At 37.9% G+C, this 27,411-nt stretch overlaps 1 protein-coding gene across 3 annotated transcripts in view; it reads left to right on the top strand.

Annotated features, from left to right (window-relative positions):
• The window catches only part of NLK (nemo like kinase), a 146,806-nt gene extending 120,024 nt beyond the window's left edge, over positions 1 to 26,782 (top strand). Inside the window, exons 4-12 of one of the 3 annotated variants that reach the window (XR_451138.2) lie at positions 1,309 to 1,415; positions 2,911 to 2,996; positions 7,095 to 7,304; positions 10,430 to 10,531; positions 16,035 to 16,121; positions 21,079 to 21,277; positions 22,205 to 22,298; positions 24,994 to 25,120; positions 26,234 to 26,782. Coding sequence is in view for 2 of the 3 variants with exons in the window: in XM_057536426.1 (XP_057392409.1) it covers positions 1,309 to 1,415; positions 2,911 to 2,996; positions 7,095 to 7,304; positions 10,430 to 10,531; positions 16,035 to 16,121; positions 21,079 to 21,277; positions 22,205 to 22,298; positions 22,511 to 22,574 (949 nt within the window). In the remaining variant the exon portion in view is untranslated. Of the gene's footprint in view, positions 1 to 1,308; positions 1,416 to 2,910; positions 2,997 to 7,094; positions 7,305 to 10,429; positions 10,532 to 16,034; positions 16,122 to 21,078; positions 21,278 to 22,204; positions 22,299 to 22,510; positions 23,490 to 24,993 lie in introns of those variants that run through there. The other 2 variants (XM_007183906.2, XM_057536426.1) reach the window with 2 other exon arrangements.
• The last annotated feature ends 629 nt before the right edge of the window (positions 26,783 to 27,411 follow it).

Below are 27,411 nucleotides of genomic sequence, written 5' to 3'. Positions count from 1 at the left end.
GTTGTCCCTTTTCCTACCTGTTTTTGCTACAACATTAAATGAGAAGTGTTTTTAAATCCTTCTCCCCAAATAATCACTTACTACAAGAGACTTTTTAAAGCTCATAAGGGTAAGATACAAAGCCTAACATCACTTTTTGAAAATTTAAGTTTTGAAGGCAGATTCCTGCTCGTCTTTATTTTTATAAGCCCAGCATTTACCCTTAAAACAAGCATGTAAATGCTAAAACAAGAGCCCCAGGACCTCTTAGTTCATTTATAGCTAATGGTAAGCACCCTAAGACTACAGCCTCCATAATATCTTTCTGGAAGAAGAATTTTAGGATCTGAGGAACTATGTAAGAAAGCAAAATAACTGACATTTTTTGTCTTGCCTTTCCCTGCTTTCAGGTGCACAGGGCCTGGGAAGCCTTACTGTTTTACTCAGAATGTGAAACTGACTTTTACAAGGTGTCAAAAGAATTTGAATCCTGGTAGGAGCCTCCTAAAGTCAAAGGCCCTCTCCCCTTGTCTTAAGGAAGCTTATATTATTTAAATCATAAAACTCACCCAGACTTTTAAGGAGTTCTTAACTGCAGGCAGAGTAAGACATGAATCTTTCCTTTTCTAGATCAAGCAAAAGGTGATGCCTTCACAAGAGTCCTGAATTCCCATCTCCATTGCTCCCTGTGCCCCAGCCTTTGATCATCTGCCTTGTGTTGATTGAGCAAAACCCTGAGGGTATAACAGAGTGCAAAGCATGGGAAGCTTAAAATTTAGTAAGGGAAGTATAAATGTATAAAAAGTTAAATAATGAATTCAGTTGTGAAGATTGTAGAGAGATTTGGATTTGAACTAACCATTTTGCATATTTTTAGGAGTACCATACTTTATAAAGTAACTTAAGCCACAGTTGATAGGTAGGTTGTCATCTTTTCCATTGGTGCCATGGTGGCCTAGGGTGAGACCAACAACCCTCTCTTGGGGTCAAAGGACACTCCAGTAACATGTCTGAATAGACCCTCAGACTGGTCTTCACACTCTTCCTGGCCCAGCTGTCGTTGAAAATATTTACCCTTATTTTTCTCTTTTATAATGTTAATTATAGTGAAGTCACTTGGTTGTTTACTTCTGCTAACTTTTTAAAATTCTTTAGTTTTGGCAGTGTTTTATCTCGTGAGGGCTGGAATTGTCACCTCTTTCATGCTGTCTAGAAGCTTTCTTTCCCTAAGCTTTTTCCAGCCTTAACAGAAGTTATTTAGGCCTGGTACCTACTTTGCAGGGATTGGGGGCTGAATTCTCAGAACTTTCCTTAACTTGAAACCTCAAGATATGTTGTCACAGAATTGATGCAGAGTGACCTACATAAAATTATCGTCTCTCCTCAACCACTCAGCTCAGATCATGTCAAAGTTTTTCTTTATCAGATTTTGCGAGGTAAGATTTTCTTTATGAAGAAAAAGGTAGTGTCACTGTATAAATGAAATGTTTTCCTTTTCATTTGAACTAATCTGACCTTCCAAGGCTTACTTCTTCCCTAACAACTCCTTTCTTTTGACCAAGGTATATTTAATAATTTCTGTACTTGATGTTAAATAAGAGGCTTTTAAGAGTAGCCAAGTGGTTCTTATTTTCAGTGATGGAAGAGAAGGCCCTATCTAATTCATTAGGTAGCCGAGGGGGTTAATATAGGGAGGTAAATAAGCAAGATGGTTTGTCAAACAGGAATGCTTTGTCACAAAGTTTCCACTAAACAGCCTTTAGTAGGAGTGTGTGGCTGGCATCAGATGACTAAATTGAAAAGGAACTGTGTTCCCTATGGATAACATACATTCTTCAAGCCAGCAGTAGGTGGGCCTGGCCTGAGTGTTGGCAGGCATGCCTGAATTCAACTCTAGAAAAGCAAAATGACTCTTCAAGCATGGAGGAGACTGATAGAAACAGCCAGCTAACTAATTCTCTAGGCTGGCTCATTAAAGAGCACTGACTTGACAGAAAAGCGATTTGGGCTGACATTGTTGGAGCTTCCTCTGGCCATCAGGTGTGTCCTTCAGAATTTTGCTCTTACAAATGGAGAGTTGTTTAAAACTGAAAGTTTTCTTACCTAGTAAAATACTTTTTTTCTCCCACGGGATTCAAAGAATTAAGACATTCTTTATAAAAATTGACAAGCATCTGCCAAAAGAATTAAAGTACATACACAGTGTTAAAGCTAGAAAGTTCACCTTCTATAGATTTGTTGATATTTGGGGATGGGGGTGGGGTGGGGGTAGAGGGGAGATATTGGATATTGGATCTTTTTTTCACACTTGTAAAAAAAAATGGGATTTGCTATATTTTATTCAGAAGACTCAACCTTGAAGCTGTGATCTTGAGCAGTGCTAAAGCCTACAGTCTTTCAAGATGTCAAAAATATTTTTAAAGTAATTACCCTCTTGATTCTTAGTGGTGGAGAATACTACCAACAAACCTGGGCAAGTTTCTGAATTTTGTCTCATCAATGAAGATCTGTCCTGGGAAAGGCTCCCTGCTGGTTGATGGGAACTATTTTGTGGGAGCAGCTCACAATCACAGGTTGAGAGTATCAATAGCAGAGCTCCAGTAGCCACACTTGTGAACAATTCAAGGTTACTGGTCTGGTCAGCCTTAACTCCAGTGCTTGGAACGCTTGTCTATATACTTAAACCTAAATAATCTTTCGAATTATGGACATTATCTCTAGACTGTTCAAACCTTTGATGACATTTTATTTTACTGTAGCAAAATTATAATTTTTTGAGATAGGACTAAGTCAAGCTTTTAATCATGTTCATTATGCAGGTATTTAGAGAACAATTTAAAATACTGTACTCTTGTCTCTATGGTTTTCCCCAAATCACTGGTTGAGTAAAAAGAATTAAGTATCTGCAGTTAAATCTGTTTGTTGTTTCAGGTTTGAAATATCTCCATTCAGCTGGCATTTTACATCGAGACATTAAGCCAGGGAATCTCCTTGTGAACAGCAACTGTGTTCTAAAGGTAGCTTTTCAGTTTATTTAAACATGTAAGAAAAAATTGGAACGTCAAGGCATGTTTAAGAACATGTTTTTGTGAAAGAAATGGTTAAATTTATTTTCATCAATTTACCAAAAATTAAAGAACCCAGTGTTCTCTAGCAATATCTAGCAATATCACTAGTCATGGTTACTCATAGAAACTAACTTGTAGTCTTGGCTCATGGTTTCTTCATGATATTTTGCACATGTTTTGGAAACATTGGAATTGGAATTGCAGTGTGACTAGAAATAAGAATAGAGAAGGTGATTTCTTTTCAGATTGTTCCCTTATAAAGGAAGTGTATATCGGAAGAAAGATTGGAAGACCAGTAAGCTTCTACTTACGTAAGAATCAAGTGTGGCTTTTAAGAAGACTGTCTATGTTTTTGCACAGCTAACATTTTTATATGCTGTTTGACTGAGGCAGCAAAGTAGGGAAATAGAAACATTTAAAAGTGAAAATACTAAGCCAGGAAAGGGTCAAATGTATTTCCATGGTATACAGTAGCCAATTCTCAGTTATCCCTCTGAAAGGGTATTGATTACAGGATTTATTATGGTTAGCAGCCCGCAAATCTCAAGATGTCAATTTCAGTTTTTTATTCTTACCCCAGTACCATCCCCACCCCATTGTCTTTTGTTAGAGTGGCTCACAAATAGCAAAATCCACATGTGTACATATACCCTACCCCTAATAGAGATGTGTATTAGCAGAGCTCCTAAATAGTGAGGGGCCCACCATATTTTTCCCTATCATAGAAATTAGAGATAAGGGCCTTCCTAGAGCTGAGTCATCTCTGTGTAAGCAAATTAAAATTCCTTTTATTTTATGAGTGGCTAAAGTATTATATGGTGCTTCAGTCTACAGTAAATATTCTTAACATTTCAACTGATATATTTGAAAAAGAAAAGAACTGTTTATAAGTGTTGTCTTATTTTAAACATAATCAAGACTGTCATTAGTACTTAGCTTGTTGGCAGTTAAACTAAACCTTAAAACCAAGTATATAAATGAATTTCACTTTTATCTTAAATGCTTTCTTTAAACTGCAGGCCAATTTTCTTCAAAAGCTGATGTGTTATACTGCTTTTGAATAAAAAATTTCCCTTCACTCTATCCTTGAAGAACTCTGTTCCTGTTTTAACTCTAGAAAGATTTAAAACACCTATTTTTCATATCTTCCCTGAAAACAACTAATATTGTAGTTCACTCTTTTGTTGTTTCCACAGAAAATTAATTGTCCCAAAAACCACTGAAGTAAATATTCCTTCTATAGGTCACTGAGTTCATTCCCCTGCCACCTTTTTTCACTTTTTAAAAAGAGCTGTAGGGACTTCCCTGGTGGTCCAGTGATTAAGACGCCACACCCCCAGTGCAGGGGGCCCGGGTTCAATCCCTGGTCAGGGAACTAGATCCTGCACGTGGCAACTAAGACCCGGCGCAGCCAAATAAATAAATATTTTTAAATAAAAATGAAAAAATAAGAAGAGCTGTAACCTATCCCCATAAGCTATTTTAATTCTTAAAAAAAAAAAGTAAGAACGTTATAGTCAGGGACTTCCCTGGTGGTGCAGTGGTTAAGAATCCGCCTGCCAATGCAGGGGACACGGGTTCGAGCCCTGGTACAGGAAGATCCCACATGCCGTGGAGCAACTAAGCCCATGCACCACAACTGTTGAGCCTGCGCTCTAGAGCCCGCGAGCTACAACTACTGAGCCTGCGTGCTGCAACTGCTGAAGCCCGTGCACCTAGAGCCCATGCTCCACAACAAGAGAAGCCACCGCAGTGAGAAGCCCGCGCACAGCAATGAAGACCCAGCACAGCCAAAAATAAATAAGTAAAGATTTTGTAAATAAATAAATAAATAAATCCTGTTTTTTTTTTAAAAAAAAAAAACTTATAGTCAGGAATTCTTTGTCCTATTCAGACCAAATCACTTTATGACAATTTAAGCCAGTTTCTTCTTATTTCAGTTTCTGGTTGGAGAACTTCACAAAGCATTTGTGTAGAATCTGTCATGCTTGATGCCATTAACTGCTTGCAGTCCATTTTCCAAATCGTTACGGTATTGTAACCTCTGGCTACATGAATGAGTAACTAAAAGAAAATGTCATTTATGAATAAACAACATACAGATCAGAACAAATTGAAATTTTGCTCTGTTCCTTTAACTTGTCTTAGCAACCTACTTTTAAAAGCCAGAGTAGAGTGCCAGTCTACTGATGCTAATTCTCTCTTTTCAAATGTAAAAATGCATAGAAAATAATTATGATAAAACATTTTTTTAAAATTAACATCCTTTCAGATTGTGAATGTATTTTGTTTACTGTTAGGCACAAAACAGATAATTTTGCTGGAAATCGCAATATCTTTTTGGTTATCTGACCATATAAGCTTCTTACTTTGAATTTAGCCTGTCTTCCAGATAAATTGCCAAAAATGATTCCAGATCTGTTTTATAAGAGAAAACATTTTCTGCTGGGTAGGTGGTTGGTTTTTTTTTTTTGGTTTTTTTTTTTTTTAGTATAAATACAAGAAAAATAAAGTGGATTTAAGTTCTTTCCTTTAGTTTTATTTTGTTTTAAAAGATATCCTAAAATTTTTTGGCCAAGTAATAGAGCGTTTAAATATTATGTGTTATTTGAACACTGGCCTTTGGGAGGATTTGATAAACAACATATGCCTTTTTTCCTTTTTGGTATAGTTTTTTCTGTGTGGTCTGGAAATTTACTTTCATTTTTAAGTTTTAAAGATGTTGGCTTTATACTTCTTCATCCCCACATACAAACATGAATTCATTTGATGTGACCAGACATAATACACTCAAGATAAAAAGAGAGGATTGCCAAAAATTAGAGGTAAAATTTGTTTTCTTTAAAGCAGTGGTTTTCAAATTTTTTTAAGCCTCCAGACCCTTTTTTCAGATGAAATATTACGCTGGGACCTCAACTTAGAAGACAGATTAAAAGTGTTATTTTGTCCCTTATAATATTGGCTCAGAGTTAATCAGTGAGAACACTGGAGCTTAGATGGTCATTCCTCTCTTATCCTCAGTGCTCCCAGTTTTTGTTTTGGTTGCCCAGTATCAAGAAAATCTTAATTCCTGAAAATAAGCAGAAGTTGCTGGTGGTGGCACTGCTGCTATTTACTAACAGCTCACCTTGCAACCTCCAAATATTTTTCACTTAAACAGAAAGAGCAAGAAAAGATTTATTCCTAGGTCTGCATGTAAATTAACCAGTCTTTCTCATTTACCATTATGTCTCCAAGTTCTAGCATACTGTCTAAAATATAACAGGCACTCAATTAATTAAATGTTTATGGTGTGAAGAAATGAAGGAACCTGTTAGCATTGGTATTCTACAGTGTGCTACATTTTGACATATTCACACATTTGAGTGTGTATTTTAAATAGATACATGTGAAGTTTAGGTAAAATGTTAATGGAACTCCTGAAGTACCTCCTCAGAACTGGATTCAGCAGGACTCCGTTTGAAACCCATAGCTTTAAAGAAATTTTACCGTATATATTCCATTGAGGTAGTGAACACATGGGAATTTCCTCCAGTCCAGTGGTTAGGACTTGGCGCTTTCATTGCCGGGGCCCCAGGGTCCATCTCTGGTGGGGGGAGCCAAGATCTTGCAAGCCATGTGGTGGGCCAAAAACAAACAAAAAAAAGATAGTGAACATAGTTAGCTCAGGAGGTCTTCAAGATTTTCCTTGTAATATCTTCCTCCATAAGCCAGCCTTGAAAATAAATTAGCTTGATTTGTTCATTAAACCTAGAAGTATGCATTCAGCTGCTTTTTGTTTGTTTGTTTAGTTACAGTTGAAAACAGATGAAAAGTGAAAAGCATATCTTATATCATTTTATATAAAAATATGGAAGTTTGAGAATTTTCTTCCCTTTCATCCAAATAAGATCAAATTATATTGACACAAATATACTCTACTTATATCATTGAAAACTTTTCAAAGTTCAGAGGTCTATCAAGATTTTAGTTTTTTGTTATTTTGTTTTACTTTTTCACTTGTAAATATATTTGTTTGACAATATTTTGATAATCTTTTCTATTTAGATTTGTGATTTTGGATTGGCCAGAGTGGAAGAATTAGATGAATCCCGTCACATGACTCAGGAAGTTGTTACTCAGTATTATCGGGCTCCGGAAATCCTGATGGGCAGCCGTCATTACAGCAATGCTATTGACATCTGGTCTGTCGGATGTATCTTTGCAGAACTACTAGGACGAAGAATACTGTTTCAGGCACAGAGTCCCATTCAGCAGGTATGATTTCACTTGAGGCTTTAGGAGCTTTTCAATTCTGTTACAGATTTAAAGGAAAAACCATCTTGCACACGTCTTGGGCTTATTCATTGTACTGTCTAAATTGCTTTTAGCAAATTCAAGTTCACTTAAAATTCAGAAAGTTATGAAGTTGAAGATTACAGAGAGATTGATTTTGCAACTTACGAGCCTATTAGAGGGAATGTTGACTTTATTACACGCACTGATGCATGGCAGCAGACTCCGATGTAACAGTTTGCACAGGTGTAATCTTCAGTGGTTAGAGGGCCTCTGTTCTTTCTAACTGAATGGATCTGACATGAAAATGTATTTGGTGACTTAATGTACTTATACTTTGTGCTTAGAATATAAATTTTAAGTGTTGACTTCTTTATGAACATTTAGAAACCCTTTCTAACCTTTATTGAGCTAAAATATTTAAATGTGGCAGAGAACATCAGGAGCTGATTAAACTGTAGCTTTAGGAAACCGTTCATGATATTATACTTTAACTGTCTGTCTTTATAGCTAATTCATTACTACCCATATTTTCTTTGGGGTAATTCCTAAGTATTTTTTATTCATAAATTTTAACAATATTGTTTGCGTGAGAATAATGTAACAAAGATGAGTCAGGCCGTAGAATCAAATTGGTGGGTTCAAATCCTAGCTCTGCCATTTGCTATCTATCAAATCTTGGGCAAGTTAAACTGTTCCTGAGGATTGTTGTGCAGATTAAATGAAGTGGTAAAGCTGAAAGTAAGGCCTGGGGTCTAGTAAGCACTTAGGCAATGTTAGCAGTTATGTTGGTGGTCGTGGTGTGCCAGGGTGTGAGGGATACAGCCATAAATAAGACAAAGCTTTGTGAAACTTTCACATGAGATAGAAAATAAGTATACCAATAAATATCCCAAGTAATGATAAATTCTATGAAGAAAAAATTAAACCAGGTTAGGGATAGAGAATGATGATGGAGCAGAGCAGTGCTAAAGGACTCTTTGAAGGGTAACATTTGAGGAGTGACCCAAGTGAAATGAGGGAGCAAGATACCGGGAAGAATTATTCCAGGAAAAGGGACAAGCAGAAGGTGCCTGGATAGAGGTGAGGCCAGGAGCATACCTGGGACAAAAGGGACAACCAGTATAACAAAGCCCTTTGAGGCAGGAACAAGTGTGGCGTGTTGGAGGGATGGCTTGATTAAGGAAAAGTATGTAAGAGATGAGGTCACAGAGAAAGAGCCTGACCTGATAAGGACTTTGGATTTTATTCGATCCAAAGTGTGATGGAAAGCTCTCTGTTTTTGAGCAAGGGTTTTGAGCAAGGGAGTGTTAAGATTTGATTGATCACGTTTTAAAAGATCACCCTAACTATTGTGTATCTTTGTAAATAATTCATGCACTTGACCAAAAGTGAAATCATTTCCTTTATGCTCTATCTACCAAGAATTGTTAACTGATACATTAGAAACTATATATGCTCTGATCAACATTTAAATTTATTTCTGTGCTATACATTCAGTCTTTTTGTTTAAGTTTACATCTTTAAAAACTGATCCTAGTGATAAAAAATTATCATATATAATCTAATGTTGGATACTATTGATAATATTCACTTTACTATTCAATTTCTTTGGAAGGTAGAGTTTAACAGACTTACCTGTAAGATGATATGTCATATCTGGACATAAGCTGCCATACAGAAAAGCTTAAGTAAAAATTAAGATGTTATTCAAATACTATATATTGAACAAGGATCTTGGGTTGCTGCTGAAAAGAATGTACAAAGGAAAGTGTGAAGCAACTGGAACGGGATTCAAATATCTCATTTTCTAGAGAAATAACATAGGTCTTGAGTTTGCCAGTCTGATGTAGCCGCTGAAGTCTCCTTCACATCTATCAGTCATCAGTGTATTTTGGAGTGAGAAATCAAGATCTAAAATGAAAAAAGAGTCTAACTTCTAAATGGAAGTAGATATTTTCTGTAGCATTTTCTCTTTTATCTTCGAGAAATAAATACCCTATGTACTGTAGTACCAGCAGACTTCATAAAAATGTTTCTCATCCATAGGTCTGACCCATTTTAGACAACTTTCTCAGTATTTCCATTTGTTTTCATGAGCCAGTCATTTCCTTCGGCCTTTAGTGTAGTTGTTAGAGGTCCAAAAGTATCGCCGACACACTTTTCCCAAAGAGCTTTTGTATAGAGATCTTTTATTCTGTGCAAAACAAGCTACTTGAGAATCTCCATTATCCTGGAGGGCAGTGATACTGATGGCTACCCCATAGCTTAGTTAAGTGCAGAAAATAGTGCTTTGTATTTGGCAACCCCAGAACCAGGAAAATAAGTATTCTCTGGATAAGAATTTTCCATCCTGGAGGAATTAGAATGAAATGTTATTGCTAATTGGGTTATGAAATTAGAACAATCATAGCACTAAAGAAAATTGTTAAGGTAGTTTGCTACCTCCAAAGACTTGTTTGTGAGAAGACCATTTTTATTGGTCTCCTTTATTGTGCACAGCTAATTAGGTGTGGCCTTATGCGGTGTCATAGTTTTCTAAATCACACGGTTTTAAAGCCAGTATAAGAGATTTCTAGCATAACTAGAATGTAAAGGGTCTGCACTGGCCCAAACTTAGCTTTTATTTCAGGTGTGAATGTTCTGAGTATTTACTAAATCACAGCTGCCTGGTTTGGATTAGCTCCTTGATGAGCCTGAATCCGTTTGAAGCATCAGAATCCATTGATTAACTGTTTGAACAGAATAGTCATTAGCCATCACTGAGAGAGCAGTTCGTTTCTACAAGGATCATAGAGGTTGTGGTATCAAGACACGGGGCAGGCAGATGCAGACCCTAAATTACTATAGCCTTAGAATGCCATGCTTGCCAAAATTATTTTCTCTATTTGTATCTTATGGATTGCTAATAAACATTTATCTGTTTGTTTGTTTTTTTTTAAAAAGGCCAGAAAGTGAAAGTAGAGGCTCCTACCAGTTAATCTGGAACTTGCCTTAATGTTCTTTTCCCCCGACTTTGCTCCTCATCTCTAACGCTGTGATTGAAGAGTAATGAAATGTTGTTTCCATGAGCTTACTATCCATCTGTACTTCGTGTTTCCTCGTAGTTGGATTTGATCACAGATCTCTTGGGCACACCATCACTGGAAGCAATGAGGACAGCTTGTGAAGGTGCTAAGGCACACATACTCAGGGGTCCTCATAAACAGGTAAGAGGAGAAGAAGGGCTCTGTATCTGGTAACCATCTGTTTGGGCAGAGTTTTCTTCCAACAGAATAATGAAATGAGAATTTTTAAACAAAAGCATTACTTGTAGGTTTTATTAATTTTTTTATGTCATGGCCATAAGTAAGAAAATGTTCAAATATTTGTCAAACCCAATAGAATATAGTAATTCCCAATGCTATAGGAAATAGTAAATATTTTTGTAGCACCTTTGCTAATAAATGACCCCTGGCTTTTGTCTCCTGATTTTTGATGTGTCCGGGAAAAGTTACTGGGGGTGGAGCTTTGACCTCAGTACCATAACCTAGTGCATGTATACTCAAGATATCCTTTCCACATACTGAGCCGAAATACCTGGTATCTCTTATTCCAGCCAGGAATGTGAAGCTGTTTCTATTGCACTCTTGCCACTAACACAGAATCAGATGTGAATGTTGTTAGAAAAGAAGTATGAAGAGAGATTGCCAGATTTGCACTGATCAATATTACTTGCAACCAGCCAAGTCACTGCTGAGAAAGACAAGATGGTTATTATCTCCACCCTGTCGATTTAGCAGCATTTTTTAGAAGCACTTTCCTAATCTCCTTTGGACAAAACAGCTTAATGATGTGAAGAGTGAGTAAGGGGAATACTTCTCCTAGGAACAACAAACTGAAACAGAAGAGAGAAGGCTTGAACAGGAAGACTCGGCAACTAATTTTCCTGGGCTTTGCCTTGCTTTCTTTTAAACTGGGCATTCAGATGATCTGATTGATCATTAGAAGATCTGGTTGATCTAACTGATAGACCAAATGACAGACTGAGTTTGACAGTCCTCTCAAATTACCTGCCAGACATTTGGTCAAGGCCTTACCTTTCCCTTGTGGTTCCCTCTCTGTGATTCTAGTGACTCCAGAGCTTCCATTTTCACAGGCAAAAAGGGCAATGGGTAAAGTGTGTTATCTTCTAAAACCAGCCCGAACTAGTAAATGTAGATTTACTACTAGAGATGTAGGTGCTGGTATTTTAAATAGCCCCCTGCTGCTTATGTCCTTCTGTTGCATTTAGTTTAGAAGTATAGAATCATTTGGGCCCTAACTCCCTTAGAAGAGCACAGTAAGTCTTAACCTAGAGGAAGGTTCTATATAAATAGAAAGAACTAACAAGATCTGTTATGTTCAGTTTACTGGCCAGTATCGGGAATATTAAACTAATTTATCAATACCTGGCGCATATACCTTCAAAGCAGTTTTTTTCAATTTTGTTTGTATATATGCAAGTAATATGTGAGTACATGTAAAATAAAAATTTTACAGAGAGTTGGTCATCCATAGCTACCCCCACGCCATCCTAGTCTCCTCTGGATTAATTTTAGAGTATCTTTCCAGACATATTTTTCTATGCATTTAATTACATAATTTGTACAAACAGAAATATGTACTATTATTTGTTGGGACTTTATAAAAAAATATACATATACAGAAGGAGAATCTTATTGGCTGTCTTCTTAAAGTCACAGATTACTGCCTCAAATTAATATACTTGTGTTGGTTGATTAATATACATACTTGCATGTGGCATCAGTCAGGACTCTTTCCACTGAGACAGTTAAAACTGACTTAAGCAAAAAAGGGAACTTACTGGCTCATACAGCTGAAAAGTCTTGAGCTTCCACTGACTTCAGGCTCTGCTGGATTCAGGTAGTCAAGTGATGTTTCATGCCAGGAATCTGACTCTCTTCTGTTCTGTTTTCCTATGTGGTGGCTTCATTTTCAGACAGGCTTTCCCCCGTGTGTTTGCAAAAATGGAACCAGTAGTCCAGCCCTGCGTTCTATTAGCATATCAATCCTCAGGAAAGAGCTTTCCCAAATAGCCATAAAAATATTTGGAAGGTCTCTGATTCCATTAGGAATGTATTTGGTTATGAGTAATAGAAAACCTTGCTTACAATGGTTTAAAGAAATAGAAGTTTATTTTTTTCCCTCATATCATGAAGTCCCAGAGGTAGGCAGTTTGGTGATGGCATAGCAGCTCAATTATGTCATAGAGGATTTAGTTTTTTCCTTTCTCTCTGCTCTGCCATCTTTAGAATATTGACTTCATAGTCTCTTGCCTGTTGCCTCATGGTCACAAAATGACTGTAGCTTGTCCAGAAATCACATCCATATTCAAAGGAAAAAAATGGAGGAAAGAGGGAGAACTAGCACTATCTGTTCCTTTTATCGGGAAAGCAGAAGTTTTCCCAGAAGACTGCCTAGCAAAGCTTTGCTTATATGTTGTTGTCCAGAACTATGTGATATGTGGCCTCCGAGATGGCAAGAGAAGCTAAAAAAAAAATGGGTCTTTTCTATCCCAGTTAATAAAGGTAGATAGGGATAAAAGGATTGGAGGTGTGTGTTAGTTTATCCATTCCATTGTATGTTCCTGACCTGTATTAACTGTGTGCCCATCCTGGAACCAGTCGTGGTGCTCAGGGGAATATACCATATGATTGGCCAGGCGTGGGTCAGGTGCCCATCCTTGGAGTTCAGAGATTGAAATCAAGCCCAGCCAAACCACTTGATTTGAGAGTGAGAAAGGGAGTGGTTCCCTTAAAGTCAGGAAACGGGGGGCAGACAAGAACACTATATGGCATTTTTAATTTATTGTCTCTTCCACAACTCAAAATCTTAGCTGCCATGGCCCAGGGATCTATTAAGGCAGATACTTGTTGAGGCACTGCCGTTTTGATAGGATTGAAAAGTCTCTTATCAGCCCTTAGAAGGTTTAGATCTTCATCATTCCTCAGATTGTTCTCAGCTAATTGTGTCAGAAATAGGTAAAATATTTTCATTGAGGTGAAAATGGTCCTGTCCCCTGACAGGGACCTTATCTTACAGTTAAGAGACTCAGAGTATGGTAGAGAGTTCATTCAATTCAAACTTCTTATGTTTCAGTTGGGGGTTTCTTTTGTATAACCCCAAGAATGCTTACTAGAGTGCACCGCGCATGGTGCAACTCAATTAACGCTGCTGACTGAGGAGCTCAGCTTCTCTGCTGCCGGGTGAAGACTATCAGGAACATCTAACAGGCCTTGTGCAGCCTGGCCGATGCTGCCGGGGTGACCACACTCTGCAGTTGGCTCATGATGACTGTGGCATATACCATCTAGGGCCTCTTGCCCGGGCATAATGGCTGGTAAATTAGAGGGGAAGAAAATGGAATTAGAAATGCAGCATTTCTAGTATTGCATCTTTCCTGTGGAGCCAATGCTAAATTATTAATGGGTGTCATTCTAGAGAGGTACTGGCATGACTGAACTGACTCTTTTTCTCTGTCCCTCTTTTTAACTTGCATATATAATATAAACACAGGAAAGGAGAAAGCATATCAAATGACTGTTTAGGCTGAAATGAAACTTAGGCTTATTTTTAGTGTATTTGTTGGGGTATACTTCTGTAAAGAAAGATAATATTGGGGGGGGGTGGATTTTAAAAATTTCAGGTAGCCTTAAACATCCACTCTTGATTTTCACAAGCTCCCCATCCCATACCCAGTTGTCCTTGAGTCGTAAATTTTGCCTTCTAATTTGTCTTATAACCTCTATTCAATGGCCTCTGGAACTGTTTGTTTATGTTTTCCTTGCCCACAGAGAGGTGTTATTCATCTTTGTTGTCCCAGCACCTAGCTCAGGGCCTGGCACTTGGTGGATGTTAGATGATTAGCAGTGATGGTGGTAGGTCAGCAGGTCTGTACTTGTGCAGTCTAATGGATGAGAAATCCAAGGTTCAAGTGACTTATCTGAGTCTAGTGATGGCAGAGTTAGAATTTGAAGCCGCATCTTCTAGTACTCATTCCAGTGTTCCCTTCCCTATAACCTGCCTGCACCACAAAAATGGGATGAGGGGTAGATTCACTTTTGAGAGTGGAAAGAAAAGAATTGCTTATGGAGAGACATTTTGGTCAGTAAAAACTGACTGGAATTTGGCTGCCATCCTGCACAAGCCAGTGAAAAAAAGCACAGCTATTCACCGTCAAACCAAGAATCGGAATCTTTTAAGAATATCAAATTACTTCATTTTACACAATAAAAAAGTTATTATGGAAAATATATGTAAATTGTAAGTTAAAACCTCTCCCCATGCTCTCCACAATCCCCCCTCCTTTATCTTGACCAATACAAATAATTTCAGAGCTGCCATAGATTTACATATTTTTAGCAGGAAAACATGTAAATGCATCAAGGAGTAGTAAATTGGTCTACAAATATTTATATATATATATGGGTTTTGGGGTTTTTTTTTCTTTGGTCGCACCCCACAGCATGGGGGATCTTAATTCCCCAACCAGGGATTGAACCCGTGCCCCCTGCAGTGGAAGTGCAGAATCCTAACCACTGGACTGCCAGGGAAGTCCCATCTACAGATATTTAAGTGCCAACTATATATGGGTTCTGTGCACATAATGCTTTTTACCTATAGTAATCCTATCAAGTGTCATACAATTTTAGAACTAAAGTAAACTTCAGTGATCATTTAGTCCAACCTCCTCATTTTATACTTAAGGATACTGGGATTCAGGATGTTGATTTATCTAGTTAGTAAACTAGAACCCCCATCTCATCTCCTGTTACTCTTGATCCTGAAGAAAACATCTGTACAGTGAATAATTACCTCCTGATGATTATGAGGTGTCTTGTTGTTCTTGTAGAATTTTCCTCTACGGCTTAACTGAGGGAAGGAGGCAGATATGTAAAATACTTGATGTTAGTGGTTATCATAGTAGGATTCTAGGCCCGTGATTGAGATATAAGGAGACCTTTTAGTGTTACTTGCGTGAGAGACAGAGCTGTGATGCCATTCACCTGCTCTGTCCCCTGACTCTCCAAGCAGCGAAATAAAAGCTTTATAAGCTCTGTGGCTTCTCAGGTCATTAGAGTCATCTCCCTGCCTCAGTGCAAGAGGGTTAGATATAGGTGTGTGGATATGCCTGCCACTTACAAAAGACAGTTATTGAGTGAGTAATCGGTGCTAAAGTGGTGTCATCCTTTCTTAGAAGATTCTGTAAATTCCCGAGTGTCCTAAAGCTCCTTTAGTGTTTTAGCAAGGTAATGTTGCCGTAAGACATAGTTCACATGCCTACTTTGCGCAGTTTACTTGCATGTAGCCAAGGTTTTAAATCTTCTTTTCTCCCATCCTTGGGCGTGTTTGGTCTTTCCTTCTTGCCAAAGCGTGTATGATACAAGGCTAACAGGAGCTCCATATTTTCAGGATTAGCTTTCATTTTTCATAGGCTCTTTTGTGCTCTGACCTACAATGGGTAATCATGCAATATAAAATATGCCACTGAAAGTCAGTGACTGTTGTTGCTTTTGAAGACTGGTTAATGAGGGGAATACTCATTTCCTTTGAGTTGAAACTTATGTGCATACACCTTTTGAGCTGGGTACTTAACTTGTCATAAATTGGCTGTATTCCATATCTACTTGCACAAAGACTCACTTGCATATTTGAATTATTTTTTCACAGCCATCTCTTCCTGTACTTTATACCCTGTCTAGCCAGGCTACACATGAAGCTGTTCATCTCCTTTGCAGGATGTTGGTCTTTGATCCAGTAAGTAGTGTTTGTTTTTATATTTTTTTAATGAATTAAAAATATGTGTTCTAAGAAAAACATCCTGGCTTTGAATAGATGGGCAACGTAAATAATGACTTTTTTTTTTTTTTAATGAATAATGACTTTTTAAAAGATAAACTTCAGCCCCCAGTTCCACGTGTATCATGCTCACCCATCACACAGAAGTTTGAGTATTAACACATGAGAGTCTAGGTGAAGAGAGATAAGGAACGGTACCATCCTTATTTATCTCAATATTTGCAAAAGGAGTTTGACACCAATTTGAATTAGGAAAAAAAATTTTTTTAACATTATTTGAAAAAAATCTGCCCATTGTATTGCGTAAGGAAATATTTACTCTGGGTTGTTGAAATGGTGGCTTTTCCAAATGCCATTTCTAGACTTGACTCTTCTGGGGCAAAGTTCAGCTCTTCATTTATTCATTTGTCCAAAGAATATTCATTATTCACATCCGTGCCAATAACTGTTGTCAAAGAAGACTAAAAAACGGAAGCATTTAGAAAAGAAAATTTTACTTGCCGAGAGTACATGGAAGTCACCAAATACAAAATACAACAGGTATTTAAAGGGGAAAAATACCCACAAAATTACGAGTTATTAAGTTTACATTGGTTTGTTCATGATGAGAAAACAGCAACTTTCTCACATGATTATTAAATCCACAGAGGTGAGAACCATCTTCAGATGTCAGCATAACAAAGATTAGGGATAAAAATGTTTTGTTAGGAAGTCCAGGTTTGTGGGAAACAGTCAGGGTTCTATTATTTGGGGGACCAGAACCAATCAGAGTGATCGAGTTATTTTTATTACATCTCAGGGTGCAAAGTGGATTTTTTGTTTGGTTGGTGTTTTTGTTTTCCTTTTGTTTACTTTGGCATGTGAGGTACGTAGTGATACGGGAAGCAGGACAAAGTGGCAGTTCTTGTTCCCACAGTCCCTCCTTGTGGTGAAGTTCCTGCCATTAAGGACAGTTTCAGCCACATAATTTGCTGAATGAGCTAGTGGTTTAGTGTCATTAGTTTGATATTTTATTTCGCAAGTTTATCTGCGTAGCTAACAGGAGATGTTGATTAATACATAAAGACCTTTTGTATGGTTAACAAAACTAGAGGCACATGAACTTCAGGTTTCAGAGGTAATTTCTGTCTGCCCATTGAGGATTTTCTAAAGGCCCTGAGGTTAAATTTACTTTTCTGTGTCAGAAATATGTTATTTTCTTTATTAGTTCTACTTAGATTAAGAACGAGGAACTGTGTAATTCACCTGTACCAGGTTTTACCCGCAGTACTTACAGCTGTTGGGTATCCTCTTTCTCTGAGATCCCATGTTTATTTATGATCCTGACCTGCCAAGAGCTCATGGCTGGAACTCTAAGGCTGGAATTTCCTGAACTGTACAGCGGATACCACGCATATTTCCTGGGAGGCCTTTTAGACATCAGTTCTACATGTGAAATGTAGTCCTTATTCCTTAACACTGGGATTGTCACACCTAATTAAATGAAACCTTTGGTGTGGTCATAGTTACAAATTAGATTTATCTATAAGAAGGAGATATGATTTATCTGGAATTTTTATCTGACATGCTTACTGAGTTTAGTTTATGATTGATATTCTTTTTCTAGTTCTGAGGGTTCAGTTAGAAATAGATACCATTTTTAAAGAATGTTTCATTCTGGTTTTAACCTGTTAAATTTGAGGGTTAGTGATACATTAAGAAGAAAGAAATGAGGGTTTTATTACCTCAAAATAGTGATGACATTAAACAGATCTCCAGAGACCTTAATTTATCTAAAGGCAGTAAACAGTTACAAGCAATATTTTTAAAGCACAACAATAATTATTAGGAATTTAGACAATTATTTACTTCTTTCTCTTGACAAAAAAACACTGTTATCTTGCATACACATCTTCCTATCATCACCCATTCTTTTACGTTCTTTAAAACAATACATATGTACTTTAACCCAAAGGTATTTGCACATCTTTTTTAACTGTTTATTGATGGCTACTCAATACTGTATTAATGAAGAGCGTAGGTATATTAAAATTATGTTGTCCATATATCCAAAGACCATTTATTAACTCAAATTAATGTTAGTAAGGTCTTAATGCTAACTAAGAATTAGGAGATTGAAATTTTAGTTGACTCATTAAGTCTTTATGATTCGTAGCATACAAAATAATTTCTTTTTAGAAACACATTACCTAGTATGATTCATCTCATTTAGTTTAACACATAATTTGCAATTCCATAATCTTAGACAAAGTAATATTAGTTTATCTGACCAGCAAAACCAGTAGGAAAAAAAATCAAATTCAAAATGATTAGGCTTTTTATGAGAAAACAAACCTAAAACTTATATAAATGAGAATATTGTATTAGCATTACTTGTACAGGTGTTTTTAAATTTTTATAACTATTAACTCAGACTGATTTGCCCAAAGAGTCATCTTGTATACAATTATCTTATACAATTATATACCAGATATTAAAACTTCTAAGTTGTTTAAGAGAAATATTTTGCCTACATTGTAATCTAGTAATCAAGTAATAGTATTATTTTAACTCCCAATTAAAGCTTTTTTTAATCTTTTGAGTTATAACTTGAGCAAGCAAAAATTTCTAGAGCCAAAATATTTTATTCATAAGGAAGAATAATGTTTTTAAACCTTTCCATTTCTTTTTATATGTCTTTAATGTGTTAATACTGTTTCTAAAAGCCAGTTGCAATAGGAGTTTGCTCCATTTGATTTTAAGAGATCTCATAATACGATGTATTAACTCCCCTCAGAAGTATACGAAGTACATCCATTTATATTTGTAAAATAATAGAAAATTTTTTCACTTATTCAAAACTAGAAGAGCCAATTTTGATAAAGTAACAAAATCTAGGATATAAATAAGTGAAGTGTCCGTATCTATTACAAATGTTGATTACTTAAATGAGCTGTAATTAAGACATAGAGGACATAATTATGCACCATCAGTTCCTTCAAAAGAACATCACTATTAAATCTGAGAAATTTTGTGATTTTTTTTTTTTCCTCAATTTAACAGGACAGTTTTTCTTTTCAGTGTTCATACCCCTTAAAAAACGACAGTCTCCTTTCTTTAGCCTTGTTTCAGAAGTCCCAAAGAGACCTTAATTTGTTTAGAGAAATGAAAGTTGATCATTGCATGCTAGGGATTTGATTTACTTTTTGTTCAAAGGCTTCTCTTAGGTAAGACATTTTAGAGGACCCCATATTGGTGCACAAGGAACATACAAACACAGAGCGTGCCATCCATAGTTAGGAAAACACCAAAATCTCTTCAGCTCTGCATCTGAAATTTCAGGAAATATCAGAATTCCCAGACAAACAAAAAAGACTAACAGTGAAACCAGATTCCATCTGCTGGTGGCAGCTGACAGGGACCCAATTTCTGACATCTGCCACCTGACAGAAGTGACTTAATGGTCATATGATAAAATTAAAACACAGATTCAATCACTGCTGCCACGAGTTTGGACACGGTCAGCCATGCTCAGTCAGAAACAGAAATAGACTTGGCCAATAACCAGATTTAGTGGGCAAAAGCCAAAGAGCTCAATCCCACACGTGAGACTGGCCAGAGATGCTGAGGACTGAGAGGGGCCCAGACCCAGGCAAGGTGTACTGTCCTGTTTCTTTTGGTTCTGACAGTAGACCTTGACCCCAGTGGAACCTCTGGGAATAGCTGGACTCATTTAGGAAGAAAAGGAAAAGTTTAGTTGCTAAGCGTGCTAGTGAGTCAGACTTCAGAAGGGCTGCATCACCAAATACAAAACATGACAAGTAGCAAAAGGAACAAAACCAGGATTGTGAAGCTTACATTCATCTCTTCATGGTGGATAAACAGCAGCTTTCTCTTGTTATTATCATATCCCAAGAGGTCATGACATGCCTTTTAACATTAGCATAGCAAAAAATCAGAGATAAAGTGTTTTTAGGGAATCCAGGTTTATGGGAAATATGTAACATTTTATTATTTGGGGGACCAGAACCAGTTGCGGTGATCCAGTTATTTTTGGTTTGAGTGCAGATGGTTTTCTTTTTTTTAGTTGTGTTATGTGAAGTGCTGGATCATATTATAAGCAGGGCAAAGTGTCAGTTTGTGTTCTACTCTCTACTAGTGAGTCATCCTTAAATCCTTTAAAATCCACCTTCTCTCAGTAGTACTTACATACCCACTGAGCTAAAAGGAGGGACAGCTTTTTTCTTTTTTTCATGGAGAAATGCGTTTAAAAGTTTATGGTTTATGTAACCTGAAACTAGTATATTAAGTGTTCTAATCTGAAGAGCCAGAAAACCCCAGGCTGCTGATACTCACACTGGGCTGGATATCAAAACGTGGCAAACAGGCCATTCATTAGCCGCTGCCCGACTCCAGCAGCTTGCAGATAAGCTTTTGCCCGAGTTGATTTGGTATCCAAGAGGATAAAAGTTTCAAGGAGCTTTGTAAAATTGCCACCATGATCACACCTCTTCTAAATGCTGAGACATATTTAGAAAATATAACTGTTATTTTAAATGTAAATATATCCCTTCCAAAGCATTACATATTTGAATGTCATGTTATTTGTCATTTTTGACCCTGCATATATCTATTTCAAGGTAGGAACTTTTCAGGATCTTAGCAGGGTCATTTCTAAGTGCTTTCTGGTGGCGTATGGTGGTTTATCACAGTAGTTTGTTGTCTTACATCATATACTCCCTCTACTGCTACGTTACCCACCTCTAAACTCAATTACTCTCTTACCCTCACCGTCCGCAATTATCCCTTTACACAGGATGTTCCATAAATTAAGTATAAGCTGTGTAAAGCAGTCACTGTGGCTCGTGAAAGATCCTGTGTGGACAGTCGTGTTTATCTGCAGTGTTGATGTGCTGGTCTCTAAATTTGATTTCAGTCCAAAAGAATATCCGCTAAGGATGCCTTAGCCCACCCCTACCTAGATGAAGGGCGACTACGATATCACACGTGTATGTGTAAATGTTGCTTTTCCACCTCTACTGGAAGAGTTTATACCAGTGACTTTGAGCCCATCACCAATCCCAAGTTTGATGACACTTTTGAGAAGAACCTCAGTTCTGTCCGACAGGTTAAAGGTGAGTATGCTTTTTTGGCCCTCTGCCAGGTGGGGTGACGACTGGTAACATTTTCTGTTATGTGGCTGTGGAAAGCTGAGCTCTGGATGGAGATCAAAGCTCCTTTATATGTTTGTTTTACAAACTTGCATACAGCTGTTTGTCCGGAGCACATATGCCAAGAAAGCTGTGTGTGTTATAAAAACACTGATTTTATATCCAGGGGAAGGTCCGGCAGAGGAATGAACATTTTGTTCTTGTTTTCAAAGCTGACTTACTTAGTGTGACTCAGTATATTTAATATGTAGTCACTCAGTGTGATTTCATGGAATGATACATATTGGACTTTTTTATATAACATGCAAGTTTTTAAAAGGATAAACATCCACTGAGGGAATCATTCCTTGGATGATGACAAGAAGGGGATTTCTGATTGTCTGCTCATAAAATTTCCTGACACGATCTCCTCCTGGGGGGGGGGGGCGGGTAAAGACATCCAGAATTCTGAGTGGTTTTAAGTGTCTGCTCTAGGACGTTTTAGAAGAGAGTAGTCCCCAAAGTGACCAGCCTGAAACCATGTACCTAAATACCAACTGAGGTTTTTTAAGTGATTTTCAAAAAGGCAGTAATTACAAGCAATTTAGAAGAGTTCATTTATAGTGCCAACCCAGTGGAGTCACTCTCAAATTTATAGACCATTTCACACCTCCCACTCGTGGGGTTTCCAACCCCTGTAATGGCACTTTGGGGGGGTTTTGCCTACGTTTAGCAGCACCTGTCATTTTGGTTTCAGGAAAGTTCCACTGGATTCTGCCTGATAGATGACGTGTGTGTTTAACTAAACCACTAGGAAATGCCGTTCAGATGCTGACTAGAGTTAACCTGAGAATCCACTGCTCCCAGGCCTGCAAATTGGCGTGGGTTGTATGATATGTGTTTTCTCCACAGAAATTATTCATCAGTTCATTTTGGAACAGCAGAAAGGAAACAGAGTGCCTCTCTGCATCAACCCTCAGTCTGCTGCTTTTAAGAGCTTTATTAGGTAACTATATGGATGTAATTCTGACTTTCTTGTTAGAATTAAAAGGATGCCATTGTGAGTTTGTTATTCAACATATTTCTGGTTTTATTAGATTAGATAACATAGATAAAAGGTCCAACAGAAAGTTTCTGTTATGAGTTCTGGCTTTAGTCGAAAGCATGTTAAGGGCTTCCCTGGTGGCGCAGTGGTTGAGAATCTGCCTGCCAATGCAGGGGACACGGGTTCGAGCCCTGGTCTGGGAAGATCCCACATGACGCGGAGCAACTAAGCCCGTGAGCCACAACTACTGAGCCTGCGCGTCTGGAGCCTGTGCTCCGCAATGGGAGAGGCCGTGACAGTGAGGTCCGCGCGCCGCGATGAAGAGTGGCCCCCACTCGCCGCAACTGGAGAAAGCCCTCGCAGAGAAACGAAGACCCAACACAGCCAAAAATAAATAAATAAATAAATAAATAATTTTTTTAAAAAAAAGCATGTTAAGAATGTAAGCATTTGTTCTTACACTAGTTCCAGTTCGCTGCGGCTGCCTTGGCAGTTCCCCAGATGCCCATTACGCTGCCTGGTCAAGTACGTGGGGATCTTCCTCTGCCAGCAGTACGGCAGCCACTGTCCTGGAGTTGCTCATGGTCGTCTCAGTTCCCACTGCCATCCCCACCACCTTAAGAATAACCACAAGCGAGAAAATTCTATTTTATAGGTGGACTGCTGGTATATCCTGTTTAAAGAGAAACCAATAGTCTTATTGGTTATAGAGCTATAAACCTCCTTCAGAACCTAGAAAGCGTCATTCTCTTGATCTCTCTTTGTCCTTACCTTCTCCATCTCTTTTTCTCTAACTCCTTGTATCAATCAAGGTCCAGTCAGGAGAAAGAAACCACACCCAGTAATATGAACAGGGAAAATTTAATAACAAGCATTAACTAGGAAAAGATGGTTAACTACTAAAAGGCATGCAAGAGGATTCTGAAGAGTCCGAAGTAGCAAATGCAGAAAGCAAGTACTCCCTCTGGACTGAGGGAGAGTGAACAAGGGAGAAATTGAGAACTTAGAGGAAGCCCCTCTAACCAAGGCTAATAAGATTTGGACCTCTTTGGAGAGGAGCCACAGGAACACAGCATGATGGTGAAGAGACTTTACAAAAGGGGTTAGCAGAGCTGATCCATCAAATAGCCTGCTAGGTGGAGAGAAACTTGCCAGAAAGTTTGGGTAGACCAAAGCTGGGCCTTCCACGGCAAAAAAAAAAGACGCACACCAGAACCAGGAGGGGAAGCAGCTTCCTAATGCTGTGGCCTTGCAATGCCTTTTCAGCGCCCCCTGTTGACAAAGGTTATCATTGGGCCCGTGGCGAAGGAAAAAGGTGAACAGGGTCTGGCTCAGGTATCACAGAGCAGCACGAAGGGAGGCTTTGATCTGAGAGGCCACACTCTTCCTGCCTTCCTCCCTTTCCTTTTTCCCTCTCCTCCTTGCTTCTCTTTCCCTTCCCTTCACTTTCCTTTTAATTGGCCTTGATATAGTGTTGAAGCTGATTGAATTTATTGAACCAAGGTCAAGAATTTTTGTTTATAATTTTTAAAATCAGGTGACTTTCATTCCTTCCATGTATTTTTCTGTAGAAAGAAGGAATTAAGTTGCCTTTTTACTTCCCTGTGGTTTAAAATTACTTTGTTGGGCTTCCCTGGTGGCGCAGTGGTTGAGAATCTGCCTGCCAGCGCAGGGGACACGGGTTCGAGCCCTGGTCTGGCAAGATCCCACATGCCGCGGAGCAACTGGGCCCGTGAGCCACAACTACTGAGCCTGTGCATCTGGAGCCTGTGCTCCACAACAAGAGAGGCCGCGATAGTGAGAGGCCCGCGCACCGCGATGAAGAGTGGCCCCCACTTGCCGCAACTAGAGAAAGCCCTCACACAGAAACGAAGACCCAACGCAGCCATAAATAAATAAATAAATAAAATTTAAAATTACTTTGTTTTAATATTTTTCCCTAAGAGTCAATTAGGTGTTTTAATACCTTTCAGGTGCAAGTTACTCATTATCCTGGGCCCCCAGGAAGCAAAGTGACACACAACCCCCTCAAGTCTATAATCTTGGCAACATTAGGCAGACATGTGAAATAACTGATAAAACAGATCTGTGGATAACAAGTGCTAAATGATTATCAATTAAAACTTGATGAAAGAATGCTTCTGAGGCTCATTCAAAATAGGTCCCCACTTAAAATCACCTTATTTTGAGAAGCTACTTTTAAATGGATAATTCTGTATCCTTTAAGGTTATTTTCCCGACTGACTTATAGGCATTATTATTTATAATAGCTACCATTTATATTATGAAGTAGGCACTGTGAAAAACATACATTATGTCATTTATTCATCACAATATCCTATGAGGTGGCTAGCATCCCTTTCCAGGAGAGGAAAGATGAAGGAATTTGCTCGGTGTCATACAACTAGTAAATGATGTGTTGCTTTCAAGCCCACTCATTAGCTACTGTACCATATCGCCTCACTATAGATACAGATCCTTACATGAACAATTTGGAACAAATGCACCTTTTGAGAAGTGAAAAGAAACAAATAAAAATCCAGGAATGGACTTTACAATTTTTTTTTAAAGGAAGGGGGAAAACAGGCAGCAGTGAATTGCCCTGGTGCCTTTTGTGGTGCTACAACCGGTTCACCGTGTCTCTGTTCTCTTCCAGTTCCACTGTTGCTCAGCCGTCTGAGATGCCCCCATCTCCTCTGGTGTGGGAGTGACGGTGGAAGATAATGTACTACTGAAGATGTAATGTAGCTTTCCACTGGAGTCTGGGATTTGCAATTCTGGAGGTTAATCATGCTTGTACTGTAATTTTACTAATGAAGTTTTAAATTAACAACCACTACTTGTATGATATGAATAATATTTAGAAATGTTACTAGACTTTTAATCTTGTAAAGTGGTTGTGCTTTTAGAAGAAAAATATTTTACCCAGAGTTGCACATGTTTTATGAATTTAGTGCAGCTGTTATGGCTCACCTCAGAACAGAAGAGAATTGAACCAAATTTGGGAGTTTGGGGTTTTGTGTTTTTTGTTTTGTTTTGTTTTTCTTTTTTAAAATGAAGTGAGATTGTTCACACACACACACACACACACACAAAGGACAGTCATACATTTTGATATTTGAGCCATTCCTGAAAATTTGGGGTTCTCTAAAACGAAAGAATCGGGAAACCTTGCCTGCGACCAATCATGAGCCACGTGAGCTGATCGTGGCTGCACCTCGGGAGGGGGGAGGGGGGAGGGGCATGCCACCTAATGATCAAGCCCTATAATTAGCTTCTCATTAGAGCCGTGACGGTGATGTGTGCTGTCTCAAATCCAATGTTGTTGGTAGAGAGAATGAGTTTGTGACTAGGAGAGACTAAACTTTTGTTTTCCTTACCCAGTATAAATATATATATATATATTTAATCTATTTTTATTAGAAGTTTTTCTGCTCTTTCTTACATAAAAGAACCCCCAAGCATGCATCTTTCATGTGTGTAAATAATTCATTTCTGGGCTAATTTCAAAAGAATCCCAACATTGCTGTATAGAGAGAGAACTAGCTTGCACATTTTAGGTCTGTGAAATTTTGTGAGACTTTTCCTGCACTGGACAGTAAAATAAATAAATAAAAGACAAATTAAAAAAAAAAATTTAAGCCACAAAAAAAAGGCACATAGGGAATTATGTCAAATGTGTTTGTGTCCTTAGGCAAAGCTGTGGGAGTCTTGAAATGTCACAGTAGTAAATAACTTATTACTTTTTGACAAATTCTTTTTTCTGTTGGAACACTGAATTCTTCTGTGCATATGTATATATGAATACAAATTGAAGGCCTCTACCTCCTGGAGTTATACAACTTGGCTTGTTTACCTCCACATGCTGATGATGACTATTTTTTTTTTTTTTTAAGTTCAATGTGGAGACTTGAAACTTGAATGTCCCTTCCAACTTTTATATTAAAAATAAAAATACAAGAAAATTGAAGATCGTTTTTCACCTGTACAAGGAATACTAATGGATCGTCTTAAAATTGGTCTAGGAAAAACCTTGGTGTGTGTTATGGACAATTAACTGTTAAAGTTATTGTAAGTTATCTGTATTTAGCAGAGTATTTTCATCTTGAGTGATCTGAGCTGAATTTGAAGACTATTAATAAGTTATGTTTGGAAGTTTTAACTTCAATGAAGTAATTATTTGCTGTGAAAGAAACAAACATTGAATTACTAAACAAAGATGGTGCAATATCTTTGTTTTTTTTTATGAGGCTCCTGAGAATCAACCCAACTGAAGCATTTCAATTCACTTGAATGAGAAACGTGTTTAGTATCAAAAGAGCCCAAGAAGACACTGGTGTGAAAGGTACAATCTCAGAGGTTGGTCAATTACCGTGGCACACTTACTGGTCACTTTGTACAATGTAGATTTGAAGTACAGTGGTGAAAACATTAAATGTGACATTTGAAAAAGAGGTGTCATCTGTTTTATTTCAATTCCTTTCCTTTATTTTCTCTTCAGTACAGCCTGTATCCTGAATTTGCAAAGTTTTGAGACATTACCTATTTATATTTCCATTTCAATCTTCGAGGAAATTAGTTGTGGGTTTTTTTTTAATCTTCTCAGACTTTAGATTGCCAAAAACATATTGGAAACTTAGTTAACTGATGTCAAAGATACTGTGATTTAAATAAATATATGCAATTTGAAAGTCTTTCCAGACCTTAGAGTCTAATCCAGTGGTTTTCAAACTTTTTTTTAAGCAAAGAATCCTATTTTCATGTGAAATCAATATAATGGAGTCCATTATATTAAACAAAAGTGGGCTGCTCTGGATGCAGCAGACTGCTAAGGCGGCTTGACCCCTCCCTCCTCTTCCTTTCTGCCTCCTGCCCCTGGCATCCCAAAGGTACCTCCAGCTAAAGAAGCCCCAGCTGGGTGGTGTGACTAAGACCTGATACCAAACTGCCTAACTTCAGAATACTTTCCCTGAGACTAGATAAAGCAACATTACTCTTGGGGTTGTAGGTGGTGTGTGTACTTCTCCCTATCTTTTCCTGATTTAGCAAAATGAATGGATTTTTTTTTTCCTGA

The sequence above is a fragment of the Balaenoptera acutorostrata genome, chromosome 20 (assembly GCF_949987535.1).
Source record: "Balaenoptera acutorostrata chromosome 20, mBalAcu1.1, whole genome shotgun sequence".
Lineage (NCBI taxonomy): Eukaryota > Metazoa > Chordata > Mammalia > Artiodactyla > Balaenopteridae > Balaenoptera > Balaenoptera acutorostrata.
This window is presented reverse-complemented; position numbering and strand designations above follow the sequence as displayed.